The 16,926-nt window shown below is 37.2% G+C and overlaps 1 protein-coding gene across 1 annotated transcript in view; it reads right to left on the bottom strand.

Moving 5' to 3' along the window:
- Positions 1–3,440: 3,440 nt before the first annotated feature.
- Positions 3,441–16,926, bottom strand: part of DARS1 (aspartyl-tRNA synthetase 1) — a 37,148-nt gene continuing 23,662 nt past the window's right edge. Inside the window, exons 8-16 of the mRNA XM_014870807.2 lie at positions 11,689–11,800; positions 9,759–9,893; positions 8,775–8,922; positions 7,709–7,855; positions 6,655–6,697; positions 5,955–6,035; positions 5,356–5,467; positions 4,876–4,947; positions 3,441–4,078 (exon numbers count right to left, since the gene is read on the bottom strand). Coding sequence (XP_014726293.1) covers positions 3,987–4,078; positions 4,876–4,947; positions 5,356–5,467; positions 5,955–6,035; positions 6,655–6,697; positions 7,709–7,855; positions 8,775–8,922; positions 9,759–9,893; positions 11,689–11,800 — 942 coding nt within the window. The 3' untranslated portion in view covers positions 3,441–3,986. The remainder of the gene's footprint in view (positions 4,079–4,875; positions 4,948–5,355; positions 5,468–5,954; positions 6,036–6,654; positions 6,698–7,708; positions 7,856–8,774; positions 8,923–9,758; positions 9,894–11,688; positions 11,801–16,926) is intronic.

Raw genomic sequence — 16,926 nt, forward strand, 5'->3', positions numbered from 1 at the left:
AGTTCTTGACGAAGTCTTCCCTGTAGCCCCTTCAGATACTGGAAGGTTGGTATGAAGTCTCCAACCAACCTTCTCTGATCCAGGCTCAACAGCCCCAGCTTTCTCAGCCTGTCTTTGCAGGTGAGGTGTTCTACTGCTTTTATCAATTTCGTGGCCCCCTTGTAGACTTGCTCCAACAGTTTCATGTCCTTCTTATGCTGGGGAATCAGAATCTCCATGCTGCAATGAAGCTTCCACATGGCACTGCTTTCCCCAGGAAGAAATCAGCTATGGTAGCTGGAGTTAAAATTATTGTGGTGTGGCCAGGGCACTGCAGAGGAATCCCTGAGCCAGGGAATCCCCACAATCTGTGCAGGAGGCACTTGGGCAGCTGCTTGCTGAGGAGACCCCATGCCATGGAGCATCTCCAGCTTCTGAAGAACTGGCCCAGGTGGAAAGGGTGTAAACTACACCAGGTGACAGTCAGGCCACAGTCTGGACACTTGGCTCCTTATTGGCACCGTTGTAGGATGGTTGAAGGCAACATTTGCCAAGCAGTGCCATGGCTGACAGCCATTCCCGAATGGCAGCTGCTGGCACATGGCGCCTGCCAGCAGGAACCACTTTCTATGAAAAATTGCTTAGAATTGCTCTGCCACCTGCAAAGTCATTAATCTCTGCCTAAACTGGGAATTTTGCTGTAATTAAGGCAGCTAAGGGCTCTTTTTCAGTTTTGAAGCCCTTTCAGAAGTGCCAGCAGCAGCAGCCTCCTGCAGCAGTGTTTGTTCATGTTACAGTACACTTGCCATATAGTGAACAGAGACTTAACTGCAAAACGGTAAAGAAAATAAGAGACTTGTAGAATTTACTTGGTAATTTTTAAAACACTTGTGGTGAGTAAATTCCATTTTTATGAGATGGAATAGGAAAAAAATGTGTACAAGCTGTTTGTGAGGCTTGTTTTAAAAGAAATAATCCAACTTAGATGATTCCTCTCTCAAAAAAGAATCTACTACTACCCAAGGAAGAAACAGTAAATAATTAAAATCTGTTTGAGGAAGTTTCTGGAACCCTAGTATGAACCAGAGTCCAAGGCAGCCATATGGTGTTCCACAATGGATATTGTCAAGGCATTCTCCTCCATCACTTGCTTTCACATGGAGTGGTGTCCAATATGCCTGGAATTGACAGGCACCAGGTGAAAGCACAAAGTTTTCCTGCTTTTCCCTTCCTCCTGCCCTGGCCCACTGGGAAGAGAGCAAGCAGCTGTGAGGTGCTCCCCAGCAGGGTTATCCCAGCAGGTGTGGGCAGCCATGGGGAGCCAGGACTGCACTTGGCTGCCAAAAGAACAGCCTGAGTCCTCCTCCCCACTGGGCAGGTTCAGACAGCTCAGCAAACACAGATGGGTTTTCACAGGAAAACGGTGCAGTTAAACTTCAGCAGCAAACTGAAACTTTGTGTTTGTTTTGAGCAGACAGATTCCCTGGCTATTCTAACCAATATGCTTTATAGTTCCTTAGTTTAAAAAATTGCACTGCTGTAATTACCATCTGTATATAATGAAAGAAAACAAAACCAAAACCGTTTTACCTGCTGGAGAGGCAGCAGCAATGAGGATTCCTTGTAAACTGGTAAACTTCCTGCAAGTTACTGGAAATAAAGCACAGTACAGGTTTTACTTTTCCAGAACTATTACAGCAGACTTGCTACCTATGAAAACACCATAAAGGTCTTCCAGACATTCATTATTTGCAGGGCTTCAAACTAAGTTCTAACACTCTGCAGCTCCCACTAAAGTATCCTGTTAAGATGACATTCAGGAAAAATGCATTTTGATTTATGATCATAATTATTTTCTGTTAGCTATGAAAGGCTGCATGAAAGGATTCAGCATACAAAGGAATTGGGGCCTCTATCCAAATTCTTGTTCTTGTGCAGTTACTGTGAATAAATCAAGCTGCAGCATGAATCTGAATAACTCCTAACAGAATTGGTAAGCACAGTTGTTACAGGCATGTATGCACACTTGCTGCCAAATCTAGAGCAAGAAACAGTGCCCAGGGTATTTATTTTTGGTGACAGGAAATTTAAGTCAGTAATTTTGCTCCTGGTAGAAGAATGCACATCTGAAGTGGAATATATTACTGGTTCTGTATGAACAAAGGTAATTAAATTAAATTCATTCCAGTTGGCTTAGCTAAATAAACAACTGTTTTGAAACTTGGATTCATCAGAAGAAAGTCTGTGACAATGAGCTGTGTTTATAATCTACTTAGCTTTGCAAAGTACAAATGGTTACAGTGTAAGATTTTCAAGTTAACAATTTGGGGAAGATTCCACAGTAAATTAATTACAATAGACTCATAAGCAAAGCTGCTAAGTGTTATTCCTTGAATTGTGTGACTTCTAAACAAAGTTTAACTTCTACATTTCCAGTACTTTACCTGACTGACCTTTAGTATGATTGTTTTCTAATGGAGAACTCTTGTCATAAGACATTAAAATTAAGTCTTGTTCAATGGCAGCTGCAAAGATGATTTGCCCTTTTGTGAAACTCTACACAATTTATACACAGCCTCACTGACCTTTCTGTAGCATAACCAATATGTGACTTCTCTGACATTTAAAAATCAAGGTAGCAACAATAACACAGACCATCCACACTGTACCTCCTATTGGAAAGCTTAATCATGTAAAATGTTAAAGAAAAATTAAGTCAGGAGTTACAAATATGCAACTATTGCAGTACCGAAGTCAGGAATTTAATTCTTTGCTCTTTGGCAGCAAGACTTACGAACTGTTTTAAATTTGAAAACCAACTCTCAGATGCAATCTACAAAAGGAAGTTTCAGATACACTGGTGCCTCTCCAGTAGATAGGAGAAAATGTAGGGAAAATCTCTGGCTTGGGAGGAGGAGGATGAGAAGTAGCTTTGTGCACTGCTGCAAATTGAGGAGTTCAAGTAAATGAATAATCTGAAACAAAGTATGTGTAGAAAGAATTTCAGAAATACTCTGACTTACAGAAACACTCAGTTTCTCTAAGTGTACGAAGTTGGGCTGTTCATAGCATTTTTAAATAAAAACACCCTGAAATAAGTCGGTTACATAATTTGGGTTTTTTTTTCCTTGGTAAAAGATGCCTGAAATCCTTGTTTTGTTTGTTATCTCAGAGGTTGGATCAGGCAGGAAAACACATACCCTGCTCTCAAACTCACTGTCCATTTATTTTCTGAAAATATTGTGTATCCCTTGTGTATTCCATGAGCATATGTAAACTTGCAACTATTCTCAAGCAGTAACATAAAATAAAGACCAGGCCTATGGCTTTTATATAACTTTCAAAAAAATGGGAAGATAGAAAATAAATTTAGACAGTTATTACATCAGTAAAAAAACCAAACCAAAAAAGCCTTATTGATTGATTATCTTGTGAGTATACTAAGTAAAAAAACAGACAGATTTGTATCTAATTTACTTTGAGAGCTTTATTTCAACCTATTTTAACAACTGCTTACGAAGTTTTCTTGTTAAGAATGTTCTCACCTGCATCCCGACCTGACACTCATGTAAATTATCAACTGGCTGGTCTCTCTAGATTTTTAAATTGCAAGCATCCAGTCACTATCTTGGAGTCAGTACTTCAGAATATTCAATCTTGCTGACATAAGTTAAAAAAGCAAAATGGTTATTGCATAATTTATTAAAATGTTTAGAAAATGGTACAATTTAATGCGACACTAAAATACTAATTCAAGTATTCTATTTTCATTAAAAATGTGCAGTTGCCAATACAAAGAGTCTTGATCTGTTAAAATATTTTCCTTTAAATAAACAACTAAGGATAAAAAAAATTACTGTGGCACTTTAATGAAGGAAAATTTTGTTTTTAATTGCATATCATAATGCTCAAATTAATGAATACACGTTCACCAGCAGCAGGGGCTATGCCTGCAGTCAGATCCTGTTTGCAGGGCAGAGCATTCCCAGCTCTCAGAGCAGCTCCTGTCAGGGCGTCAGGCGTTTGGGATCCCTTGGGAACATGGAGGTCTGCCGGACGTTGTGCAGCCCCAGGTACAGCATGGTCACCCTCTCCAGCCCTACAGCAGATGAAAACAGCTCATCAGCACTGTCAGTCTTTGTTCCAAACCCCAGAGGAGCTGCAGGTCCTCCCCAGCTGCAGCCAGTCTCACACAGCAGTGTGAACACAGCCCATTGTGCAGGCATTTCCTAATCCTTGGGGCTGTAAGCACCCCAGTCATGACGGGTGGATTTTTTCCACACACCTCCTATGTTAAGGTTTCCACCTGGAACACCTTGAATCCAGTGTTAATTCTCGTGGCATCTCCTGTTTGACTGGTACTCTGCCATGAGGATCATCTACTCTGAAGGAAAGATGCAGCTTCAACTTCTTTGATGTCAGTTCTGACTGGCCTAAATTACTTTGGATTACCTGCAAATGTTGCATGCTCCCAAACAGATGAAGAAGCAATCACTGATTTCTCCTCACTGCAAAACACTTTCATCAAATACACAGAGACCAGTGGCTGCTGGTATGATGGTGACTTTGATAAATCCATCCATAATACACTATTCTCTTGCTTCCTCTAGATTTTCCTCATTGGTCAAATTTGAAAGTGATGTGGCTGGCAAGTGAGGTGGCACTTTTTCTTGTGATCACCTTCTTTTTAAACTCACCAGACTGTGCCATTAGTATTTTGCCTATTTATTTTATGATGATCCTTAAGTCTGAGCTTCTCTCCTTAAATTCTCCAGGATAAACAGCCCCACAGATTTACCTAACAAGATCACTATTCAGAATTTTATACTAAACTCTGCTTTGGACTGAGCAGTATAAGTTAAGCTTTTGTTTTTTGAACAAAAACCAGATACCTACCTATTCCACCACCTGCATGTGGAGGTGCACCAAACCGAAAGGAGTCAATATAAGCCTTTATTTTCTCCAAATCTAGAAAAGAAAAATATTGGTTTCTCACCTGCTTGATGAACCCCAAGACAAACAGACAATTGACTGCAGGACTACAAGCACAACAAAAAAATTACAAACTAACAGTAGGGTTTTACTCACTGAACATGTAAATTGTCCAGAGCTATCTAGAATTTATGACTGTAACAGTTTTGTTATATAAATTTATTAACAACTATTTATTAATAACTATTCAACAAAGTGTTGCTGGAACACTAACTAGTTTCTTAATACCCCACTCTAGATGGTTAAACAGAATTAGATGGATTAACAGTAAGAATGAAACAGAACTCTAATTTTACTACTCATATAACAAATTCTGCCCCAAATTCTTCCTCTAAAGGACACAAATGAAGTCACAACTTATGTTCTTTTAAATTGCCATGTTACCAATGCCATGATGCTTTGCTCTTTCTGTCAGCAGCTGGGGGTCGTGAATTCTCTGAGCTCCAGACAAAATTTCTTCTCCTCTCATGAACATATCATACGAGTTAGAGGTTTTCTGGAAACACAAAAAGGAGTTTATTTCCTACCTTCATTCCATAGTTTGCAAATATTTACCTCTCAATAACTTAATTTTCTGATATCCAAAGCTGTAAAAACAGCCTATTTTCTGCTAAAGTGTCTGCTGCCTGGAAGGATGTTTTTGCCACTTTTCAGTGATGGCAGCAGTGTTTGACCATGGAGATATCTTCATAAACCTCTCCTAGTTTTTGCTCATTTCTTTCTGGTATGTTTTCACCAGTGAAGAGAAACTGAAAACATTTGACAAGTCATGTAACCCTGACCTGATCATGTTATTGTAATTTTAATTACAGCAAAACTGGAACTAAATGATCTTTAAGGTCCCTTCCAATCTAAACCATTCAATGATTCTATGATTCTTACTTTACCTGTATTATCAAATTATCCCTACACGGAATAATTTAAACTTAAAAAAAAAAAAAGTAAAAAACCACAATTTGACAACAACAAGGAATTTTACTTACAGGGTTGGCTGGGTCTGGCATTGTATAAAAAGGCCTCACAGCAAGAGGATATTTGTCAAGAATGTAGAAGTCTGTATCGTACTGAAAAAGTAATTTTGAACAGTTAGTACAAGAGAAAACTAAATAAAAATACAGAAAACAGAAAATAAAAGAGAAAGACAGAACCAGTGAATCTTTGAAATAAAATTTTAAAATACTCCCAATAGCTTCTGACAATATTGTCTAAGTTATCAATAAAAGTGGTGCATTCTCAGTTTTTCAATACTATTTCTAGTGTAAACTTACAAATGCTGAACAGTAAAATGTTGCTGGAACAGGTAGGTTCCCCCACCCCCAAAGATCACATCTTCTCCTATAGATTTTATTAGAATGTGGTTTGCTTTTTTTTTTAAAGTCTCCTAAGAAGTGGCTTTGGAACATACTAGCCTGTTTTGTGTCCTCAGTACAACACATGACAAAAAGAAAGATAAAAGATTGAAAATAGTTTGAAACTGCTTATTAATGACAAAGACAAAACTGACAGTAGATGAAATACACAGCACCAAAATGGGAATGCAGTCAATTAAAAAATGGTAATCACCAACTCTTCTGCATGTTCTGAGATACCGTTTACATGTAGGCATTTACACCAACCCTGTGACTCCCCACTATCAGGTTTCAGATTCAGTGCCAAATTTATTTATTCTAAAATGATTGTTACCTTTTCCTTTACCAGGCGTCCCAGGAGCTTTTCATTAGGTGTGCTGAAAAAGATTATCATCATTAAAATGAAGTGATTTACACTTGCACTGATGATATACTTCACAAATCCCAAAAGATTACAAGCTACAGAGCTGCTGCACCCTGACCCTTAGAAAATCCAGCACTTGTTTCTACTTTGGGTTGTGCACACAGAAATCGCAGAGATAAAGTATATTTATTTCTTTCAAAATACTTTGAAACAAATCCTGGAAATCCTTTAAATTAACTAGTAGGTAATATTTAGGTAATATTACCTAAAAATATTCTTGCTCTCAATGTGCCTTCTTCCTAGTTACCATATTCTGATTACTATAGAACTGTGTGCTCTTTTTCCTATTGCCATTCATCTTGTGTATGACACAGTAAGTGAGAAACACATGAACAGTTGTTGAGGAAATTATTTTCCTTCATCAAACTCTTATGATGGAAAATTTATTTGATGCATAAATCGTTTAACTTAAAATTACACAGTACCCTAATGGTGCTGGATATACTATGGGGAAGAACAGAACTGTTTTAATTCACTGAATATCTTTAGTAAAGTTTATATACAAACTGCTAATTAAACAATCTCTCAGTGAATCAGTGGGAATTCATCATGATTGTTTAATCATTTTCCTGAGAGGTGGAAGGAAGAAATGGAAGGGTGTTACTTAAAAAAAAAAACCTTAAGGCAGCAGAATCTTTTTGTTTAATCCTATTCAAAGACATGTTGTAATTCACATGAAGGACTGAATTGCTGGACAAACAAACAGTTCCTTAGAAGGTTCAAGTTGCTCTCACTTATGTTGTCACTTATTTTCTGTCAGATTTCAGAGTTTGTACCTATAGTCTATGTTAAAAGAAAGGATTATTTTCACATCCACTCATTTACTTGTCAAAAGATCTGGATAAAAGTGCTGTTTATTCCTCTAAAAGCTGTGGTTCCTTATTGAGGGCTGTCAGGTGCTCAGTACAAATCTGACACTTCACTACCACTTTCCCAGGACTGACACTTATGTCTTGCCAAGTACCTGAGATCCTCTTCATCACCCATCTCCACACCAGCCTCTCGAAGCATGGCCACACCTTCCCGGTATTCCAGCCTCAGAGTTGGCTCCAAAAACTTAAATGGCTCACAAGGGAACTGTTTGCTCACTGTCTGAATTTCAGTTTGGAATCTACAGACAAAGAAAGAAGAACAGAGCAAAATACAAAACAGTCAAGAACTTGCACCTAATAATGATTTTGTGATTTTGCCACAAGAGGTCCCTCTTGCAACATAAAAACTATATTAAAACCACTTTTGGAGAAATTCTGTAATGAATTGTTTCAACAAAATTAATGCACTTACTTCACTGACGTTAATATTTTAATACTACTTCTGTTTAATCCCTTTTGTAAGAAATAATCGACTAGATCAAATTTGCACAGAAAAGACACTGAAATCATCCCTTTTATTTGTAGTATTTACCTCGGTTCTTTTTCGATATGAGTAATATTCAAATATAAATAAGAAATTTCCTTCTGGACAGACGAAGATTTGCATTTCTGCTGGCAAAACAGTCTAATTTGTAAGCAAATGGCAACCACTTCCTAAACTTCTAGCCTGGCTTTTTAATGAGTTAGACTGTGAATAACGGAAAATAATCCTTGCTGTTATCTTGGAACAAATGCAGGCTGGTACATTCACTTTTATTCAAGAAAACTTTCTTATATAGTAAACATTAAAATAATTTTTGAAATAGAACAATCTACCAGTAGTGGCACAAAAAGAAGGACATTTTAAATTAAGATGGATCATTTCTCTTAGGAAGTCCTTTCAACAGCAGACATCAAGTTTCTTAGTGCCAGCCAACATACTCCAGGAGAGTTGCTGAAAGTAGTTAACTGGTCTATGGCTTGGTCTATGGCTTGAGTGAACCTTAGAAGTCAGGCACAAAGAAACAGTTAAGAGCAAAGCAAAAATATGTTTCAAAGTTGTGCTATCAATGATTACCTGACAAACTGAGGATAAAAGGCTTGTCTACTTCATTCCACAGTGCAAGAGATGTCAAACAAACAACATTGCCCATTAAAAGAAGGAAATGCTTTAATTACCTTTCCTGAAGCCCCTTGAATATCTGCACCAAGGTATCTGCAATCTCATCTACCACTTCATGATAGTGATAATTAAATGCCATTTCAATATCCAGACCAACAAACTCAGTCAGATGTCTGTGTGTATTGGAGTCCTCAGCTCTAAATACTGTAAAATTAAACAACAGAAATTCTAACTGACCTGAAATTATCATTCCAGTTGGAAAAATAACAATCATTTGAACTACAGACATGAAAATTCTCACTGAAAGACACAGATATAACAAGCAGCCTCAGAGCATCATTTGTAACAGTGACAGGATTACTGCAGCTGTGATACTCAAAGGATACAAGATAGACACAACCATAGAGAGGCAGGATCTCTGCTTAGACCGACAGACACAAATGGAAAAAACAGACAAACTTTGAAGAACACAAGAACTTTCAGATTTGAAAACTGCTTTTTTCTGAGGAAATGGACTTGTACACGTGTGTGTCTTCTGGGATAGGTACATGAGTCTAAAATAAACACGCCTTCCTATAAACCATGACTCATCTGTTAGTGGTTAACAAGAAATTTAAGACCTTCTGACTTACCTGGAATTTTTTTTTATTATCCGTTATTGACCTGTTTTCAGCATTTAGATCTTAAGCATCTTTAAACCATTTGAGGTCTTTGAAGAAAACTGTATTGCCACCTAAAGAGGCCATGTCCTACCAGCTTTTAAAAAGAGAGCATGGGACAAGAAATAATTCATTTTTTATTATTTACTGACAGTTAAAAGTAAGCTTGTTCTAAGTAATGTTGTTCAGCAACATGTACAGCGACTTCTCTGTCAACTTTACTGTCATCACTTGCCTCAACTGAAATTTGGTTTGGCAAGTGAAACTATACCAAGTGAAATGATTCAAAGCTTTAGTGTGTGTGTGTGTTATCTTGTACCACAGCTGCTAAAAACCACCAGGACACACTTCACACACTGCATAAAGCAAAGCTTTCCTTACCTGGCCCGACGCAGAAAACCTTTTCAAAGTCAGCACATATACACATCTGCTTGTACAGCTGTGGGGACTGAGCCAGGTAGGCACTGGTTTTGAAGTAGGATACAGTAAACACATTGGCTCCTCCTTCACTGGCAGCTAGAAAGCAAGTGCTTTTATAAGGAATTATTGAAATAAAATCAAGCAGTTATTAAAATAAAAATGTAACAAAATCAGTCAGAGGTAGAATGAAAGATTGATTATTGGTCTTATATTTAAAGATCAGAAAGAGATTTTTCTTCAAAGCATATTAGAGGAAAAAGATATATTTACATCCATCTGTCCATTCATGGCAAGGTAAATTTTGCAGCTCAGGACTGTCACACCTTGTCTTGAAAATCTGCAAATTTATCTGGGTTGGTTTAAAATGCTCTATTTCAGCTGACCTTCACCTTAGAGTGAGAACAGCGGAGAATACTTATCTATACTAACACATGTACCTGCACCCCCACAATTCTGTGAAAACCCATCTCTGCCAGTGGCTCAGGCTGTCCAGGGTTCTTTGCAGAGCCTGAGAGCAAAGTGCATATCCTGTTTTGCCAGGACCACCCTCTCTAACTGAAGGCATAAATACCTCTCACAGCCAATCCCAGATTTACCAGAGGGCATGAGCCAAAGCTATAAAGCTTTTTCTCAGTTTGAGGCAATTTTCATAGACAGCTACAAGAACAAGGATCACATGCATTTCCCTTACTGCAAAGCACCTACCAAAACTGCATCACTTCACCTGGCCAATTCCCAGTGTGTGACATGAGTGCTGCAGTGGCCTAACACAGGTAACTTTTAAAAACCTCAAATTAAACAAGTTATGATGTTTAAATTGGAAGTACAGTAAGGATTGCATTGACTTAAATAAGTTAATTTTACAAAATATGATCTCATCCAAACAATGTGATGCTTGTTCTCTTTCAATGGGACACTGCACACTTCCTCAAAGGTCCTACATAAATAAACTCCTTGGGAGCCTTTTACTATATAACTGACTCCATAGGAAAAAGTCATCCAATCTTCTAGTTCAACGACACTTTTCATGTTGAAAGAACAGCTGCTTACACGCATTTTGTTAAAAAGCTCACTTTTTATCTCAGCCAAGAGATGTCTTCCAAAATATAAATACAGAAGCACAAAATTCTGTAAGCAAGACGTGCACTTTATGAATGTACATACAATAATACATTAACACAAATGTTCTGCTCTGATTTCCCATGCCATGTATCTTAATGGCATCAACAAAACCTCATATAACACCAAAGAAATGGAAGAAAAGCCTTCATCAGTAAATTAAGCCATTGGACTTTTGAAAACAATACAGCAAATCAAAAAGACTAGAAGCAAAATCTACATTTCAGACCTTCTGGCTGAAGTTGTTATTCCACATTTCCAAAGAGAAAAAGGTCTACCACCTTCTATTCTGCCACATTCTCATTGCTAAAGAAGTGACAAATTGCCCCATTTAATGGCATCATATTTTATACTCTATGTTTGTTGCAACATCTTTATGATGGAATGTGCTTTTAATCTAAATTAAATTGTGGGGTTTTTTTAAATACTGAGAATGGAACAGACTGTGCTCAACACTGAGAACACTGATTTGAAAAATAATGCATATGATCAGAATTAAACATTCATATGCACTGCAAACCACATAAATCAGGCAGCAATATATAATTTTTCTTGTCATTCTTTTAATAGCCTATGTCAGGAAAGAAGTAGAGACCAACTCTGACACCTGCTAGAAGTTTGCTATGTTGCATCTAAGCTAGAAAGAAAATTTCTGTTTTTTAAATAAAAACTTACTACATTTATACTTACAGATAAAAGATAGGTACAGATAGGTACATGGAGCAACTATAAAAAAAGCACACCTGTAGCTGCTGGATCACATATACAATACCTGAAATGATTTTGGGAGTCTGAATTTCCACAAATCCCTTGCGAATAAGAGTTTCTCGGAAAAGCTGACAAATACCAGACTGAAGGCAGAAGATTGCCTGACTAGTGGAGGTCTACAAGAAGAAGATAAAGTAATGAATCCTATGTTAGTTTTTCCTGACTCTACTACTTCTTCTGGACAGCTGAAAGGATGAATTCCTTCCCTCAGGAATACCTGATTATCGTATCTGCCTAAACAGTGAAAAGTGTGAATCTGTAATTGTCTGTTACACAGAAGGAAACAGGAAAGCACACCAGAGAAATTATTAATTTCAATTTATAGCATATTCAGTTATAAACGAGGCACTATGGTCAATTCTGCATTTTAAAAAATATCTGATTTATGAGATATGCTTCTGCAAATAAAGGTTTTATAGCAAGAAATTGAATAAAAACACTGAATCTATTAAAAAGCTTTCAGCACACTGAACTAGAACAGCTGCAGAATACACAGTGCATGATAAAAGCAAAGCCATTAATAACTTACGTAAGGTAGAAATGTCTGTCTGTTAAAGGCTACCAAATACAATGTTTTTTATGAAAAAACACAGCCACATATTAACCATGTACAACACTGCCACAAACATCCAAAACCCAAGGTCTACACTTCAACATTTAAGCAGCCCACATTAACACCTGTTGATATGAACTGCAGTTTTGTTTTTCTTTTTCCTAACATACTTTAAAAGTAAAGGTAGCTGTAAACAGAAGTAGATTTAACTGAATTGGTAATTTTCTTTTTGTTTATGCACGTGACACAATTGAGCTGCTCATCTGGGTTAGCAAACACCTTCACTAAACATTCCTGGAACACTTTTGGCATGAAGAGTAAAACAACCACCTCAGTGACTGCTGCAAAGACTGCAAGGCATCAGCACTGAAGCCATATCTGATTTTGTGCTTTCAGCATCTCAAACGTGACAGTGAGCACCCTAAAAGAGTACAAAAAGACCAACGAGTTCCTGCCAACGAATAAGAGAACGGTTCTGTACGACAAACCTGCGTCACAGCACTGTTTACTTCTCTTTCTGAACAGCACTCAGCTCTTCAGTTAGGGTAAGAAAGGCCTTGTGGGCTTTTTCACATGACTCTTCTACCAAACCACAAAACAAAAAACCCCCAACCAAAACGAATTATATAAGCAGCCAAATTTAGACAGACAGACAGACAGTAGAAATGCTGAAATAAAGCTACATTCATCATCTCTGCAAGATAAAGACATCCCCTTACCAACAAACCAAAAGAGAAAACTGCAATAATGCTGCAGATCTGTAGCTATTTGGAGCTGACCAATTTCAGCTGACCAATGAAATATTTCAAGTGGGTAAGTGGTTGAGACTAGTAAATAATAGCAGATCTCACTGTCTGATAAACCACGTCTGACAGACCACAGCACTACTGAAAATGTTCAAAATTAAGGAAATGAGGTTTTGAGCAACAGTTACAAAAGTACCCTAAAAGTTTTTCACCTTTTTCACACTGGTGTCCCAAAACCAGACATATGGTAAGACTCTGCCTGAGTTATGGACATAATTTGGCAGTGTTACATCCAAGTAGCAGGATGACTCAAAGGGATTTTTTCTTCTTAACCATCTCGTCCTTGACAGGTGAAAGAGCTGACAACTTTAAGTCACATTTGAGATTCCCAATAAAATTTCTGATGAACTAGACACATCTAAAATTGCTCTTAGCAATTAGATAAGACATGTAACATTAACATAAAGCAGGATAGAAACAGTGCATCTTCCACCCTTGGTGTGAACCAACAGCAGTTTCATGCCAGAGCAGGTGAGAATGCAGAAGTAAGTTAAACAGCCCCAGGAAAAAGAAAATGGGTTGCTAAACCCAGCCTGGAAGGAATTACATGGCCTGACCTAAAACTGTGCACAGAAACACAGCCAGTCAATACCTAACACAGCTCTCCAGTAACAAAGGTTCGCCAGGCAGTAACTCCTTCTGTCCTTTGTGAGGATGCAGGGCAAGGATTCTGTTTTCCTAAGCCATTTATAAATGGTAAGTTATGCTTAGAAACAGCATTTATGAAAGCAGCCAAATTCACAGAACTGGATAGTGAAGCTTTTATTTAACTGCAGACCAAGAACAAGCAGCAATTCTCCATACCGCAAATTAGATCTGACAACACCACTCCTCTGTCACCAAAAGTGTCTGAGTTTCAGTGTCCATTCATTCAGAGACTGCCAACATGGATGACTGTTGGGGATTAGTGACACTGCAGTCTCCTTGTAAGAATTAAACAGACCCACAAGACATCTGATACAAGCTCCTAAAGAACTGAATCCGACAATCTGCAGTGGAGTCAAATCAATGACCTCGAAAGGTTTTTGTGCCACGACAATTTCCAAGTATTTTAAAAAGGGAGAAAAATCTTTTCAGATTTAATAACATTCTTTGCACTGTTGTGATGTTCAGAACACAAAGAGAACAAATTCATTTGAAGAAAATTCAGTAACTGAGATGTTGGTATATATAGCAATGTTTGTACAATGGTAAGTAACACAGTCACAATTTGAGCTTCCACAACTAGGTACAATATAGAAAATTAAAGACAGAGACAGCCGTCAAAGTTAAATGATTTCTACCTTTACCTTAAAATAAGATTTTGCCATGACATTTTTTTTGTGTAGTGTTCACTTCAACAGGAACCCATCCACATACATATTGACAAACTATCTTATCTGAGACTATGGCAAAGATAGTCAATATTGCTTCAAGAATTAATCAGAAACAGGAACAAATCTGTGACACTTAAATGCTGTTGCAGTTAACAATGTTAATATTTTAACTCAGCCTGCAAAGTTAATTTTACAGAAAAAACTCATTATTTTAAATAATCACCTTTGTCACAGACAGCAGAAGAGTTTAGAGAACAATGCTGAAGTATGAGTTTCAGTCATAACCTCACTCCAATTTCACCTGTGTGTTTATTATTCAGATGGCATGAAGGAAGATATTTATGATAAAACTGAGCACTGTATGACTACAAAAACAATTATCACTTTTCATTTAGCACAAGCTGCAGTATCAGAACAGCAGCCATGTGTACTGCCAAACGTTTTTCAGTGGAACTGAGGGCAGTTCACACCAACATGAGCATATCTCAGAGAGGTGAGACCGACGCACAGACATGAAAAGTTGTGAACTTTCTCTTTACTCTCACACCAGCTACAGAATTTCTTCTGTTCTGCCCTCATTTTTGCTTTTCTGTTTGCCTGCTGTAGCTACCTGTCTTCTACCAGGAACAACCAGGAACAAATACATAGTTGGCTAAATAATGTAATCTATATTCTTCTAAGTAATATACATTATTTTAAACAATGTAACTAATTTTGCAATTCCTCTCTTTATATATTCCACTATATATAGGAGAAATTCAAGTTTTGCTAGGAAACAGAATTTATCTTAAATAACATTTTTTAACTCCCCAGGTGACTGAAGTCAACTTTTACTCAAGTTTTAGTATTACTTATAGTACAAGAATATATGAACATGGAGTTTGTAGTCTAAATGACTGGGACTGTGTATGCACACACTGCCAAATCACTGCACAGAAGAAAATAAACTGTACATGCTTCTTCATTACAGCTTGGATTCAGTCAGGAAAAACACAGCTTTTGCAATGAGGAAATTGAATCCAACACAATGAAATCAAGCTTGAAGTAATTGAGTATTTGGAAAAAAAGTGCATTAAGATCAGTGTACAGCTGGATTATCACATAACACAGTCTGACATCCATAAACTATTGAAGATACAGTTTAACGTTAATGCTCTACCCTGAGCAGTATAAACAGGGTAATACTGACCCTAAATGGCTTTGCTTTGGTCTCAATGAGATGGGCATTAGCAGACACAATTGTAGCAACAGGACTGCAAAAAGGCATATAATTCAAGTCACATTTGGACAGATACTGTTAAGATAAAAGTCCTGCTGAACATAAAAAATAAACCAGAGCAAGGACATCACTCATGTCCATTGTAAACCTGGGTGAATTTGAATTGTTTCTTTCTTCAGACTTTTTCAAAGACAAACTGAGAAGTAAAACCCAAGAATTAGTGTTTCTTTCACTGGTCTTTTAATTGTTTGTTTGTTTTTTTAAACAATGTAAAACTGAATTCACCTGAATTGGTATTTTTAAGAAGTAAACTACAAAAATCAGAGTTTCACTGGTCTTTTCTTCATTACTTTTCATGTACTACAGAACATCATGAAATACAGTTTCTGCAGGTCTTTTTACAGACATGGAAGTCTACACACCACCAAATACTTCAGTGAAACTTAAGAACAGCAGAAAAGTAAAGATTTAAAACACAGTCATGCTCTACTTTGCCTTTTTGAACTGTTGTGATAAGTGAATGATAAATCAAACATCTCTATGATCAGGTGAAAGCCACTGTGACAAACAGATACTTAGGTCAACAATGATTTCCTCACAGTCACCTGTGGTTATCTGAAAAAAAATCTAGTCTATACAAGGACTTTTCTTTCTTCTTACAAGCTCTCTTTTCTCTAAAACCCCATCTTTTCTACTCCAAAGGTGTGATGTGTATTTTATTAATTAACCCACCAGGAACAAGCTCATTCTTCTCCAGTAATCATTCTTTGGAAATGATTTTCAAAACTCTTTAGCCCTAAATAATCACCATTTTCTCTCCATACCTCACAATAAGAACTACAGCAGTAGCTTGGCATCTTGCCATTTAAGTACTTTCCGTCCCCAACCCTAAAGAAACTAAACTACCAGACACTTCTGAGAGATCTTTGCCAGCAAACAAAATTGTTAACAGAAGATTGTTAATAATTGCAATACTCAGTCTATTTCCACATGTACACAAGAGTGGAAGTCTTGCAATCTTTGCAACATACTTTGCATCTTTCATCTCCACAACTGTAATTTCCTTATTAATTACACTCCTTGTATTGCATCATCATCAAACCTCCCTTGGTATACATCATAGCTGGATGGAGTGATGCTATTTTCAGAAATCCAGTTTTTTTCATTCATGTTAATAACTGAACTTCCCAGCTCCATTTTATCATGACTTGTCCCTATCCAGTTAACTCCTCCGTTAATCACTATTTAAAATTAGCTAATTACTTAACTACTTTAAATACTGTGTTTAAATTGACAAAAACAATTTTAGCTGCATACAAATGACTTCTTTTAGTCTGAGCCTAACCAA

The sequence above is a fragment of the Sturnus vulgaris genome, chromosome 7, assembly GCF_052056855.1.
Source record: "Sturnus vulgaris isolate bStuVul1 chromosome 7, bStuVul1.hap1, whole genome shotgun sequence".
Classification (NCBI taxonomy): domain Eukaryota; kingdom Metazoa; phylum Chordata; class Aves; order Passeriformes; family Sturnidae; genus Sturnus; species Sturnus vulgaris.